The sequence below is a fragment of the Trifolium pratense genome, linkage group LG5, assembly GCF_020283565.1.
Source record: "Trifolium pratense cultivar HEN17-A07 linkage group LG5, ARS_RC_1.1, whole genome shotgun sequence".
In the NCBI taxonomy this organism is placed as follows: Eukaryota; Viridiplantae; Streptophyta; class Magnoliopsida; order Fabales; family Fabaceae; genus Trifolium; species Trifolium pratense.
In genome coordinates this window covers 32,058,424-32,072,884 of record NC_060063.1, presented here as the reverse complement: position 1 = coordinate 32,072,884, position 14,461 = coordinate 32,058,424, and the positions used below count along the sequence as shown (strand labels likewise).

Here is a 14,461-nt window from a genome sequence, read left to right as displayed (position 1 = left end):
AGTGTTTTTCTGATATATTCATACAATAACTATTTTTCTGATATATTCATACGTTTAACTATTTAATAATTAATTCATAAGAAAATTAAAAAGAATTGTACCAAAAAAAAAAATTGTACGAAAAATAGGTAAAACCGGGGTATAACACGGCCGGGTCGAGTTAGGAGTCTAACCCAGTAATTCAACCGCGACTCACCATTCCTAAGCGATTTTCGCCTCCGCCGCCAACGATCGAACGATTCCACCGCCGTCAATCTTCAACAACCTGCAGTCCTATCTCCGCCGCCGAGTCCACTTCGATCTAAATCGTCTTCAGTCGAGGTTTCTTTCTTAAACTCTCTCCTTTATACGATCGAACTTCTTATTCTCAGAATTCAAATTAATAATAAGAAAGAAATTTTGATTTTGAGGAAATTACGATTAAGGAAATTTTGTTCGATTTTCACTGTATTTTCTCAGATTATTGTATTTAGAAATGATTTTACTTCTAGGTTATCTGAATTGTTTAAAATTTGCTCTGATTATGTTTAGGTTTTAATTAGACATTTCTTGATAGATTTTTTTTATCCAATTGAATTCTGAGGTCATGTTTGGATTGAATCAGAGTAAAATTTTCATTTCAGAATTGTGAGATTTTTATTTTTTTTATGCTCAGGGTTTAAGGTTTAGGGTAAGTGATTTACTTTGAAAAATAATATTTCATAATTTATTGATTTATAAATAAATAAATAAATTATTATCATAAAATTTTCCTTTTCTTATCCATGCAAGATAGCATGGTAAAGAGGGATTCTTTATGTCAAATTCTGCTATAGTCACAGAAGGAGGGAATGAGAGGACAAAAGGGAACAAGGGAGGGTAGTCCCCCACCTTGCATGAGTGTTTTTTTTTAGTATTAACTGTCTGATTCCTAGGGGAAAGGGGGCCTGGTAATCCAGAGTTCGGCCACGAGGTAAGTAAAGTCTGGCCAAAAATTGTTCCCACCAGAAAATCGAACTTGCGTTCTCCCAATCGATTCGTCGTAGGGGGAGTTCATTAACCACTGGAGCCCAATGTCTTCGTTAGTTTTTATTTTTCTTCGTATTCCTAAAATCCCACTATTCGGGAAAACTCAAAATATCAATTGAAGGAGGACTTTGGAGGGTTTTTTAGAACAAACTTTGAAAAATGTTTCAAATTGTTTCTCTGTTTTTATAATACTCTTAAAATAAAGAAAACATCAGCCATGAGTTTTCATCTCCTATTCCCTTTAAAACTACTCTTCCAAACAAAACCTTTAGAGTATTGTGGACGTCTCTTAAGTGAGTGATGAGTGACTAATTAGCGAATGCATCGAGCTAATGGGGGCAGAGAAATATATATATAAGGGGAATCCAATACCTTTGAGTGTGCCTCATTGCGGAGAGTATTGCCTGTTACTGTGCAAAACCAAGTTAATAAAAATCTCAACATCCCTATTGCTTATTAAGCAGATTAAAAAATATTGACATGGGTTTTGAAGGAATAGGAATAGATTGTCTGTGTGAGTTTTTTGAGGGATAATTAGAGACAAGAAAAGAAAATTAAGAATTTCTTCAAGCTGGGTTTCCTTGATTGCCTTTTAATTTAACGGGTGTTTTGTAAAGCTCATAGGTGCAAGAGATGAGTTGTCTTCGAATTGGTGTAATGATTTCTCGATGCTAGTCCCTACTTGGCATCAATAAGACATTTCGATGCAAAACTCTCTAGAAGTTTATTGTGCAACTGTGTACCTGTATATTGCTGTTTCTCAATGCCCTTTTGAGTGTTTTACAATTTACACTTGTTCTAAAATGTTGTTTGTGGTTGTGTAGGCTGTATTGTAATAGAAGAAGTTGTTGGTGCTCTTGATATCAAACATTGGGTCCTTGATTTCCATCGGCTGACTGCCTTAAAACTTATTACATAGTTTTTCTCACTCTGTGTACCTTATTCAGTGAAGCAAAGGTATTGATGTTTCTTTAGAAATATCCTACTCTCCTTAAGTACTTTTGTTTTCCGGTATCTTGGATGCTTGTTGATATGCTGCCTTTGCTCCAATTTTCAAGCATCCCCTATTACCCGACAACCAGAGACTTCTCACTTTAATGTAATGTATATGTTATGGGGAGGCTCTTGCATTACTTGATGTGCTGTAGCAGTTGAATTTTTATGTGTCGTGTACTTATTAAACATTCTTATGCAGGTGAACATATATGATATATCTGTTTTGGATGTAATGGCTCCAATACGCTCCACTGGATTTGTTGATCCTGGTTGGGATCATGGCATTGCTCAAGATGAGCGGAAAAAGAAGGTTAGATGTAATTACTGTGGGAAAATTGTTAGTGGTGGGATATACAGATTAAAGCAGCATTTAGCCCGAGTTTCTGGTGAAGTAACATACTGTGAAAAGGCTCCTGAGGAAGTCTACCTAAAAATGAAGGAAAACCTGGAAGGGTGCCGTTCCAATAAGAAACAAAAGCGGGTTGATGCTCAAGCATACATGAATTTTCACTCTAATGATGATGAAGATGATGAAGAGCAAGTTGGGTGTAGAAGCAAAGGGAAACAATTGATGGATGATAGGAATGTATCTGTAAATTCAACTCCTCTTCGGTCCTTAGGATATATTGACCCAGGATGGGAACATGGTGTTGCTCAGGATGAGAGAAAGAAAAAAGTCAAATGTAGTTACTGTGAGAAAGTTGTCAGTGGAGGTATTAATAGGTTTAAACAACATTTGGCTAGAATTCCTGGAGAGGTAGCACCTTGTAAAAGTGCTCCGGAAGAAGTTTATCTTAAAATAAAAGAGAATATGAAATGGCATCGCACTGGAAAAAGACATAGACAACCTGAGGCTAAGGAAATGATGCCTTTCTATCCAAAGTCTGATAATGAAGATGACGAGTATGAGCAAGCGGAAGATACTTTGCATCATATGAATAGAGATGTTTTGATCGATATTGATAAGAGATACTCTAAAGATACAGTAAAGACCTTCAAGGGAATGTCTCATACTGGCCCAGAACCAGTGTTGAGAAGATCAAGATTGGATAGTTTTTATCTGAAAGTTCCCACGAATCAGACTCCTCAAACTTACAAACAACTAAAAGTTAAGACAGGACCTACTAAGAAGTTACGCAAGCAAGTTATTTCTTCCATTTGCAAGTTCTTTTGCCATGCAGGAATTCCTTTACAGGCTACAGACTCCAAATATTTTCATAAAATGCTGGAAATGGTTGGCCAATATGGACAAGGACTGGTATGCCCACCTAGCCAAGTTATTTCTGGTCGCTATTTGCAGGATGAAATCAATTCCATTAAGAATTACCTTATTGAATATAAGGCTTCCTGGGCAATCACTGGTTGTTCTATAATGACCGATAGTTGGAGAGATGCACAGGGTAGGAAAATTATTAACTTTCTTGTTTCATGTCCTCATGGCATATACTTTGCTTCTTCAGTTGATGCCACTAATGTGGTAGAAGATGCACCAAGTTTATTTAAGCTTCTTGACAAAGTAGTGGAAGAAATAGGTGAGGAAAATGTAGTACAGGTAAAATGTTCTTTCTATTCTTGTGGCATCCTCCTTCATCCTAAATATTACCTTGTATCAGTTATTAATCTGGGTGCTCCTATTTCACTCTTTTGATGTAGGTAATCACTGAAAATACTCCCAACTATAAAGCTGCAGGGAAAATGCTTGAAGAGAGGAGAAGGAATTTATTCTGGACGCCTTGTGCTACCTCTTGTATCAGTCAGGTGCTTGAAGATTTTATGAAGATAAGATGTGTAGAAGAGTGCATGGAAAAGGGCCAGAAAATTACAAAACTAATATACAATCAAATATGGTTGTTAAATCTTATGAAAACTGAATTTACCCAGGGGAAGGATCTTCTAAAGCCAGCTGGCACCCACTGTGCCTCTAGCTTTGCTACATTGCAGAGCTTGTTGGATCATCGAGTTAGTCTTAGACGAATGTTTCTTTCAAACAAATGGATGTCATCCAGGTTCTCCAGCTCAAGCGAGGGGAAAGAGGTGCAGAAAATTGTTTTGAATGTCACATTTTGGAAGAAAATGCAGTATGTGAGTAAGTCAGTAGATCCCATATTTCAAGTGCTTCAAAAGGTGTCTAGTGGTGAGAGCTTGTCAATGCCGTATATATATAACGACTTGTACAGGGCAAAACTTGCAATTAAATCTGTTCATGGCGATGATGCAAGGAAATATGAACCATTCTGGAAGGTGATAGACAGGCATTGTAACTCTCTCTTATGTCATCCTCTTTACTTGGCCGCTTACTTCTTGAATCCATCATACCGATATCGTCAGGATTTTGTTGCGGTATGTCAGAACATTGAATATTTTACTAATGGTTGTATATTTTGAATTTTTATTCGAGTTCTCTCCTGACATGAATGTTTGGTATGGCTGTAGCATTCTGAGGTAGTGCGAGGGTTGAATGAATGCATTGTTCGGCTAGAGCTAGATAATATGAGACGAATATCTGCATCAATGCAAGTAAGATTTCCTTAATGACTGCTATATGAAAGACTATTAGATATTTATTATTTTATTATATCTTGTTCACAATGATGTTATTTCCAGATTGCTCATTATAATTCTGCACAAGATGACTTTGGAACTGAATTGGCAATTAGCACAAGAACAGGTCTTGAACCAGGTAAATTACTATTTACTATGTTAGATTGCTTCATGTATTGCCTAATATGCAGAGGTGCGTTGCTAATTCTGTATGAGTTGATTGATTTACTTTACTTTGTTTACATCACTAGCTGCTTGGTGGCAACAACATGGAATAAGTTGCTTAGAGTTGCAAAGAATAGCCGTTCGCATATTAAGTCAGACGTGCTCATCCTTTGCATGTGAGCATGATTGGAGTATGTATGATCAGTTATATAGCAAAAGACAAAATCGTCTATCTCAGAAGAAACTTAATGAGGTCATGTATGTTCACTACAACTTGCAACTTAGAGAATACCAGGTAAGAAAAAGGTCCAGGGAGTCAAAGTCAACCTCTGTTGACAGTGTTCTACTAGAGCATTTGCTTGGTGACTGGATAGTTGATACCACTGCACAAGGCTCTGATGGTGACAAGGTAATTATCTGTGCTTAACATTAATTGCTTTTAATTGTATTCCTTAGACGTTTATAGTTGTCTTGCCTATTTTTAAGTTATAATTTTATTCTTCTATGCACTGTATGTTATTTATATCAATGTAATCAAAATTGGACCAGATATTGAATCAGTAAAGTCACAGTTTCAAGGTTTAACGGTCTGACCAAGGTTAGATCAGTAGTAATTAAAAAATATATATATCTTTATAATATTAAAACCCAAAATATGTAACCTTCAGCTTTTCTGCTGAAGGTCAGAGAAAATGGGCGATGATTATAATGAGAGAGGCCTTTAGTAGGAAATACCCAATTCCCTCACAAAATCACAATCCATTTTCTACCAATATCAAAAAAACAAAAAAAACCCAATTATGTAATTATTTAATTCTAATTCCAATAAAGGAAAACAAATCAGGATTTGAAAAACGAGAGAACTAGTGAAGGACTTTCTGCTATAAAATTGCCGACTGGTTTTCAAGCCTAACTTGTTAGACTGGCTTGTCCGGTTTTGATTAGCTTGGATCACTAAACAATATAACAATTGATGTGTAATAGTTCTTAACTCAATCACTTGATTTCAAAGGATTCAAAAGTCTAACCCAATTAGGTCAGATAGATTGTTTGTTTGAATTATATGTTGAAAATGCTGGCGTTACATGCATTTGACTTTCAGTTACATTTTAGAGATTGCATTGTTACACGCAACATAAATCGCGTATTGTTGTGTTTAAGATACTTCACCATATTTTGTCAAAAAACAAAGATACTTCACCGTATTCTGTCAAAAAAAGATTCTTCATATTCTGTCAAAAAAAGATACTTCACCGTATGTTTGTCAGCAGCGAAGCCCCAACAATGTGTCTCTCTGATTGAATATTTGTTTTGCTTGTTTTTGTAGAATAACTCTTTTGGAGTTGAACTAGACGATGAATATGAAAACGATTCAGTTGATTATGAAAATGGACATGCAAGGCTTCTAAAGGGTTCCCATGAGCAGGTCACTATGGCTGATGGAGCAGTAGGATCATCAGATGCTGATCATGCTAACATTGATGGTGCCACTGATGATGATTCTGACCTGAATTATTTTGATGATGACTTGAGCGAGTAGAGGAACAAGCATTTGGTTGCTGGTTGTGAATTGCTACTTCTCTATGAAAAATCATTATATCTTTGTGTACAACCATGTTCATTTATCTATTGGAGCATGGTACGCATTCGATTTGAAATCGGGTGTGTTAAGATCTTCGGTTAGAGCTAGCCTGTAGCTAATTTTAGCCCAATGATATTTATTGTAAGATAAATTTTGAAATGAATGATGTACAAAGTACTGGATTTATGTGATCACAGTTTACAAAGGTTTATCTGTATTCGTCATGCTCATGGAATAGTTGCAAAATATAACATTCCAGAGTTTCGCCAATAGTCTGAACTAAGGTGTTCATGGTTCATAAACTGACTTGAATTGGACCATCTAATGGTTTTGTTCAGTTTCTAAAACCAATTTACTTTTAAATTGGTTTCAATTCAGTTTAAAAACAGTTCAAAACTGGTTTACATTTGTAAACCGGATCGAACTGTTTCAATTTTTTTTTTTAAATTAGTTTAAAATTCAGTTCATGTAAATGGTTTGAGTTTTTCTGGTGTAGTAGTTTACTAGTATAGTTTAATTAACCATATATTTTGCACACATCACAGCCTTTGATATTATTTTATTGGATATCATGTTATATATACAAAGTTTTTACCGTCGTGGAACGGTAACTAAATTTTGTTCGGAAATTTGGGGGACACACAACAATCCATAGAATCTGAGTGTAAGTTATTGATGAGGTCGGATGCTCGGGGAGGAAGCCGAGTGTAGAGGATTTGATTGTGAGGGCTATTAGAGGTAAGTATGTCTTTGATAGTTAGGTGCAAATCATGGATGTCAACATACGGGACAAGGGTCCTAATTTAACGTAAGGAGCTCCAAGGGCTGAACCAGAAAAAGGATGATCCCGGACCTGCTCGCCAAAAGAAGCCGTCTTTTGATATAGAAGACCAGGTGGGAGAGGCATTGGAAAGGCAATTGGTGTGAAGAATGGATGAACCTGTAGTGTATATTTTTGAGAGAAGGTCGATCGAGAGCTTATTCGAAGATTGCACCATATCCCCCAGACGAGCTTTCCAAGGAGACAAATGTTGGCCTCCTTTGTTGGACAAATTCCCAATATAAGAAATATCCAATTTTAAATTGAATTTGATAAATAACCAATTTAAAATTGGATTTATAATGTTTACCCGTTATAGAACCATAACCAAATTTTATAACCGGTTTTAAACAAAAAGTGGATTTGGTCATGGATCATAATCCAAATAAATGGTTTATAAATGAATATGGTTTGGTTTTTTGATAAAAACTGACATGAACATCCCTGGTTGTGTGATTTAGCATTATATTACTCCCTCAATTTGTGTGATTTAGCATTATATTACTCCATCCGTTTCAAAAAGATTGTCTTTTAAGGTTGTTTCACACGTATTATGAAATATAATGATATTGTTAAAAGAAATAATATTTTTACTAAATTATCCCTATAGATTATAGGTTTGTTTCGTTGAAAATAATGCATATAGTAATTATTAGAGGTAAAATTGGAAAATATTACATTGAAAAATGATAATGACAATTATTTTGAGATAAAATTTTATTTTTAAAGTGACAAGTATTTTGAAACGGAGTGAGTAATTGGTTATTTTGTGGACTTCTGTTGCCCGTTGGATCAATCGCATGCTCACGGTTATGCCGCCGTAAATACCCATCATCCACAGCAACCGTGAAAACCCATCGCTCCCCCGTGGTAAGAGTCATTCCGGCCACCTCAGTTTGTTTGTCACTTTCGTCTTTACCTCCACAAAAAAGGAGTTTGAATTTGTTGTTCCCGCCTCCGTCTGCCGCTCTCCTCCTTTTCCTTTCTTTGGTATGTTGACACACTCACCTAATTACTTTACCAATTCATTTCGCTCATATTCCATCAAACCCTAACTCTATAATTTCAATTTTTATTTACCATTTAATTTGTTTTTATTGAATCATGTGTTTATTTGTAAGTTAGGGAGTAGTCTTTAAAAGATATTGAACATGTTAGACTAATCTATGCATGCTGGAATTTAGTTTGTGAAAAAAAATTCTGGATTGCATGTAGTGCTCATAAGATGGTGCTAGAAAGTTCTAGATTGAAACAGTAGTTGGTGTTGATTTTTTAGGATAAATTTGAGTAGGATAAAATCCAAATAAGAATATGGCAATGCTTATATGTATCTGTTGGTAATGCTAATGTAAGTTCAACTGACAATGCTGACATTGTTAGACTAGACACCTTCACCTGATTCGAACCCGGGACCTTGTAATTATGTGTGCGTGTTTCAATGGTGCTTGTCACTTCGTCTACGGACCAAAACAAATTTTGTTGAAATCAAACATTATTTTCATGGTGAAATCAATGCATCCTGTCTAGGTTTTACACATTGTTTAATTCTGAGCACATTACATTTCTTTACGTTTTAATTTTTTATTTCACAAACACAACTATTTACAAATGTCTTTGGACACAAATCCAAGTATTTGAGAAATTAATTTCATTTGATATTTAACATTTGAGTTTTGCTTTAAGAGAGATACAAATTCGGATTTAATAAAAGAATAAATTCAACAAATAAGGATGTCCTGGAAACAGCAAAAGTATCATTACTTCATTCTGTTGAAATCCCTAATCTCAGTCGCCGTTTGCAATGTGTTGCTGGCTGTTCTCTTCGACCATAAGCGGCCATCCTTCTCAATGCCGCAACCGTCAACCGTTACATGTTTGGGATTTTGCTTTTTGGTGTTACCTGATTTCTGAACTCTAGTGTGGATTTTATTATTAAATTTTGAAGTGTTCCTTTTCATAATTATTCTGCTACGGTATTCTCTGTCATTTAATTTTTTATTCCTTAGTTTTACGTTATCCACTTAAGTCTCTATTTCTAGTTTGACAATAGTTATAATTATTTTGATTGAATCGGAATTTTACCCCACCACCCCCCCCCCCCCCCCACCCCCCAATTTTAAAATCCGGAATTTTGACCCTCCTATTTTATAATTTTTTGGATTTTGCCCCCTCTATAATATCCGACTCTCCTACTCCTGTTTTAACAGTTGGAGTTTTGCTGCTTTGGTTTTATTATCATTGGAAGGGGCTTGCAGTAGCTGTTTCTATCCTTAGCCTTTGGTTATAGCACTCCTAGAACATTAAGGGATGGTGGTGCTTAGTTTAGGAAGTTTATTTTTCGTGTAATTAAGGGGAACATTGATTTTTGTTATGCTGTTTATTGAGGTATCAGGACCTGTGTTGTTTTGCATGGGCATTCCTTATGCCTTGTTTAATATATTTATTTCTCTTTGCCTTTGCAAAAAATATATATATATATATATAATAAAATATGAGTCAAATATTATAGGGGGGTAAAATCCAAAGAATTATAAAATAGGAGGGTTAAAATTCCGGATTTTAAAATACAGGGGGTAAAATTCTGATTCTATCAAAATAGGAGGGGTAAAACTGCATTTAAGCCTTATTTAAATAAAATAACTGTAACATTATTTTGTTTTTCATTAGTTAGTACTTCTCAAGTTTTATTTGCTACTATTTCTAATTTTTTTTTTAACTTGTACCTTTTAGCTTCTCTTGCTATTCACATTTGTGGTGTTTTTATATAGTTTTTTAAAGTGTGAAATTTGCAGGTCAGAAATTTATTGTTGAATTTTCTAGTATATACTAGTTCCACAAGTGACTCATTAACTACGAAGCACGGAACACTCCTCAGATTAGGTGTGTCCTTGTGTCGGACACCAAAAGAAGCTATTGATGAGTTTTATAACATTGGGGCCATATCAACTGTAGGTATTAGCAATTGATCAAGAAATTTCAGTCGGCATTGCTCCCTCCATTGAGTGTTTTCTACCTTCAAAGCTGAGATCATAAGGCAAGCCTCAGACATTTCTCAAATTGTTTGCATCTTTGGCTCTTTTAATCTTTTATATTTCATTTGAGTTGTGTTTTTTTTTAATGGAAAAATGTTAATTATTAGTTGTTATTTTGTTTGTGTTTAAAGCATGGAATGGGTGATGAAAATTGTTGGGTTTCACTTCTTCATGTTATTATTATTAATATATGATTTTGGGGGTATGTATTTTATTGGGTTTTGTAATCACTTTGATCTTAGTTGTGAAGAGCATTATTACCTATCTGTGATAAACCTTGCCGTTATCGTCTTTCTTTTTAATAATCTTCTTCAACGAAGTTTTGTTATTATAGTAATGAATAATGGTAGTTGTAAACTGAAGTGTACAATATATTCAGGGTTACATATTGATAGTATAATTGAAATTTATTAATTATAATCAATAATAAAATCTCTGAGGGCATTTAAGCCAGAATCCCAGTAAAAAATTGTTGGTTTTGTTTATTTCAGGATGGTTGAATTCTCGATAAGTAATGCTAGATATACTTACGTGCATGATCAGAAATACCCCTCGGAAAATGCTGACATGCACCATATAATTCTGAGGAGGAGTGGTTCAAAATATATTTTTGTGTATGCCTCAGCACTTCTTGTATTAGCATGTGCCATCTATCTATATTTTCTTGAGGTATGTCTTCCAACAAATTTTCTTTGTCACACTGACTTGACGATTTTGAAAATTCTGTGACTTTTTCCTTGTTTCTTTCATTTTTGGTTGGTTATATCCATTCTATTAACAGGAAAAATCGATTAGTCTTGTATATTACAGCTTGCTTTTTGACATATTTCTTGTCAAGTTGTTACTTCGGAAGCCTGTTAATAAAGGTGCGTACTTGACTAACAAGGCATGTGATGTTCTGAAAGTTAATTGTAGGCCAGGGAAAATAAATCTTTAATGTATGATTTATTATTTTAGTCATTTTAAGAAGGTTAGCATTTTGCTTGCAGAGTCTGTTGTGATTATGCCAGCTTTTGGAGTACAACTTGAGACTCACTATATGAGGTAATTTTTTTGTTAATCAGTTATTCAGTCAACAATCAACATTGTAGGAAACATGAAAAGCTTAGTGTACTGTTATATAGCATTTTTGTAAACAATTTAGTCTGTTTGAGGAAAAGATTGAGACATTGGAATGCTGGTGCTAGTTCAGGGTTCTTTAGTCTGTTGGTAGGATGTGGTTCCTCACTTCATTGCAGTCGGGAAAATGCTGTATTCACACATTCAACATATCCAGGTCCACTTCATTTCTTTTTTACTTCAGAGTCTTAAACCCCAAAAGAGTCGTTTGATTTACTCACATGCACACTTTTTCCCACCGACCCGCAAGGCCATGTCAAGGCCAACTCAAGGATTTGATAATGTTCAGTCGCACAACAGCAGCACCTTTCGAGCACACCTTGCATTTCCGGTAGTGGTCTTTCCCAGAAGATCTTATATATAGTTATGGATTCCATAATCGTCTATGGCATAGTATAGAAGGAACCTATGCTCAAGGTTTTAAGTAACGGTCCGTTACTGCGAAAATGGCCATGACAAAATGGTATAGGTGGTGTCCGTTACCATTTTTCTCTGTTTTTAATAGTATGAACAGAAATCACATAAATGGCCGCGACAAAACGTTACGCCGTGAAAATGGGATGGAACAAATTTGTTGTCTCATTTGATTTTTTCATGCTCTTGTCTCTTCTAAAAATATTTAAAACCTGAATTTACATGTGATTATTATTATTAGGCAGCTTTTATTACTAGTTGATATGGAATTGCAGTTGGATTAGAATAGGTAGTTTATATAGAAAATAACTGCCATATAGAGGGCCTATAAATAGAAGGGATGATTGAGAAAGAGGGTATCTTGGAATTTGACTGGAAAGCGGCCACTTTGGCATTAGTAAGGTTCTGACCGTCGAAGTTCTGCGTTATCATTCTGTAATCAAAGGGATATTCCCTATTTCCTTATTCTATATCAGTTGGTTTCTATCATGAAACTTCCAACTCTAGTATTTTTAATTTTGTTGTTGATACTTTGTTACAGTGGAAAAGTCGTCCGATGCTTTGTTCCCATTGACAAGATTCTAAAACCTGTTTTACTAGAATGTGTGACTCCAGTGACTTGCTACTGGACTCTATCCTTGATTGTTCGCGAAGAATCTGAAATGGTGTTAGTTTTCAAGGTAAATCTATATTTTTGTTTACATTAGGTTTCATTCTAAGCGTTTTTTTTACTTGAGACTGGAATACTATGCATATTATTGTAACATCATAAGGCATTTATTTAACTGGGATACCATTCAGACAATTGTTTTATGTTTCTTACCTGTTAATATTTAATCGAGAATCGCTAAATTTGTTTTCTAGAATTTGCGACCACCAATTAAAATGCTGGTTCATGTTTGGAAAGCCTTGTGTGCTGCAACTGATAACAAAGAAGAGACTTGTACACATGCAAAGTAGGTGGTAGATAGCTATGAGTTACTTATACTCCTGGAATCGCAAAAAGATAACAGCTATGACTATACTGGTTCCGGACTCGCCGATATGATCTGAAGTTGATAGTTTGGAATATAAAATCATTTTAAATATTTCAGGTAATTTGGGTAATTCAGCAAATTTGATGGTAATTAAAATTATTATGTTATCAAGAGTAATTCTATACTTATATTGAGTTTTGGTGTAGGCTTTTCATAATATCAAAAATACCTTTGATTTTTTTTAGTTGCAACAAAAAAAATTTTATTAACAAATTCACCATAACATAAGACACATCTTAAACCACTAGGTTTGGTCTAGTGGTGAGAGATCTGGGTAGTATGCATGAGGTCATAGGTTTGATCCTCGTTGCCAACATTGTAAATCAAAACATAAGACACATCTTTTTTTAGCAGCAAAATTCGTTTATGAACAATCTCACTATAACATGAGACATTTTTTTTTTGGACATATCATGCCTTTTTATTGTTTTTTTTCCCTATTTTTATGAATAGATTCATATATAATTTTTTTTTTTCAGTTTTTTCATATAATTTTTTTTTATTAAACTTTTTTGTTCCTATTTTTATGCATAGATTTTTATATTTTTCTTGGTCCTATTTTTATGCATATTAATTGATTAATTAAAATTACTACAAGCATAGAATATTAGAAGTAGATTGAATGACATGATAAATCCTTGAATTCTATTAGATGCCTTTTCCACCAAGAGAGTTATCCATTAAACTCATAATATATTACGATAAAAGATTGAAAGTAGAAATCCTTTGCTTTTCCGATAAAGAATTACCATAACAAATACACTTGTTTTGAAGGAAGATTGCGTGGTCAACTCGGTTTTTTAGACTAGAAAGATTCCTATATACTAGAACATCGACACGTGTGCACGGGTCTAAATAGCGATAAAATAAAGGTGAATTCTTCGGTACACATATTATGTGGATGTGTACCGGTACACCGCTGATGTGGTTAACAACTAATATAGTAATTAATGCATATTTGTCAACAAAAAAAAATTAATGCAGATTTTGTTTCTTTATTAAGTTTATTATATTAAACACTACTTTTTAATATTGGCATATGTATCCTTCCACAATAAATCAAACCATGCATCATATCTTTCAACTTACATATGATTTTCAACAAATTCAAATATTTTAATATTATTCTAATATCTTATAAATAATATTATTTTAGTATTTTGTATTTTCTTAAAAATTAATAGTATTTTGTATTTTAATAACTTTTTTAATTATTCAAACAAAAAAAAATTATTAATATGATTGATCCAACTACGATTTTTAATATTTCAATATTATTACCTTTCAAATTTTTTTAATATTATTAGTTTATAAAGATTAATATTCATTTGCCACCTAATAATTAGTGCATATAATTATTAAAAAATATTTATTTTTTAGTAAAACAAACTTTAATTTTTTAATATGTTTATATATTTTATTGTAATATTGTTAATTTTTAGTGATTCGTTATATTTTATATGGTTAAATAAGTTTGTTATCGATACAAAATTACTAAATTTAATTTTTCATCTTCATAAGAAAATGTCATGTTTTGATCCCCACAAAATGTTTATGCATGCAATTTTGGTCATGTTGTAAAGTTGATGTATATTTCTAATGATTTTGCATATATGTATAGCGCATTATAAAAAGTTTGTCCAAAAGTAAGGAGCATACAAAATTTGATTTCTAGGTCAAAATATTCGTTACTTTTATCTTGATATTTTGATTTAGAAAATTCATATTTAAATCGTCTCATATTAAA

The 14,461-nt window shown here is 33.7% G+C and overlaps 2 protein-coding genes across 6 annotated transcripts; both read left to right on the top strand.

Moving 5' to 3' along the window:
* LOC123882853 lies at nt 1–6,562 on the top strand. 2 transcript variants are annotated; one of them, XM_045931492.1, is made up of 8 exons: nt 1–321; nt 1,833–1,965; nt 2,204–3,556; nt 3,658–4,344; nt 4,438–4,521; nt 4,609–4,684; nt 4,797–5,119; nt 6,038–6,562. In XM_045931492.1, the coding sequence occupies exons 3-8, from the start codon at nt 2,237–2,239 to the stop codon at nt 6,248–6,250; spliced, it is 2,703 nt and encodes a 900-aa protein (XP_045787448.1). In that variant the 5' UTR covers nt 1–321; nt 1,833–1,965; nt 2,204–2,236; the 3' UTR covers nt 6,251–6,562. The 2 variants fall into 2 exon arrangements, with proteins under 2 accessions (XP_045787448.1, XP_045787447.1); XM_045931491.1 differs by having other exon boundaries at nt 92–321; nt 1,833–3,556.
* Nucleotides 6,563–7,884: 1,322 nt separating this feature from the next.
* On the top strand, nt 7,885–12,842 carry LOC123882852. Of its 4 annotated transcripts, XM_045931490.1 has the most exons (8): nt 7,885–8,102; nt 9,891–9,904; nt 10,065–10,146; nt 10,636–10,813; nt 10,926–11,010; nt 11,134–11,188; nt 12,219–12,357; nt 12,542–12,842. In XM_045931490.1, the coding sequence occupies exons 4-8, from the start codon at nt 10,637–10,639 to the stop codon at nt 12,635–12,637; spliced, it is 552 nt and encodes a 183-aa protein (XP_045787446.1). In that variant the 5' UTR covers nt 7,885–8,102; nt 9,891–9,904; nt 10,065–10,146; nt 10,636; the 3' UTR covers nt 12,638–12,842. The 4 variants fall into 4 exon arrangements, with proteins under 4 accessions (XP_045787446.1, XP_045787445.1, XP_045787443.1 ...); XM_045931489.1 differs by lacking the exon at nt 9,891–9,904; XM_045931487.1 differs by lacking the exon at nt 9,891–9,904 and having other exon boundaries at nt 9,905–10,146.
* Nucleotides 12,843–14,461: the final 1,619 nt, after the last annotated feature.

Excerpts from the sequence above, each read along its gene's own strand:
- LOC123882853 (XM_045931491.1), top strand. The coding sequence starts at position 2,198 with ATGCAGGTGAACATATATGATATATCTGTTTTGGATGTAATGGCTCCA. Across the intron at positions 4,522-4,608 it reads GAATATCTGCATCAATGCAA|ATTGCTCATTATAATTCTGC; the intron begins GTAAGATTTCCT and ends TGTTATTTCCAG. Across the intron at positions 5,120-6,037 it reads AAGGCTCTGATGGTGACAAG|AATAACTCTTTTGGAGTTGA; the intron begins GTAATTATCTGT and ends TTGTTTTTGTAG.
- LOC123882852 (XM_045931489.1), top strand. The coding sequence starts at position 10,637 with ATGGTTGAATTCTCGATAAGTAATGCTAGATATACTTACGTGCATGAT. Across the intron at positions 10,814-10,925 it reads TCTATCTATATTTTCTTGAG|GAAAAATCGATTAGTCTTGT; the intron begins GTATGTCTTCCA and ends TTCTATTAACAG. Across the intron at positions 12,358-12,541 it reads AAATGGTGTTAGTTTTCAAG|AATTTGCGACCACCAATTAA; the intron begins GTAAATCTATAT and ends TTTGTTTTCTAG.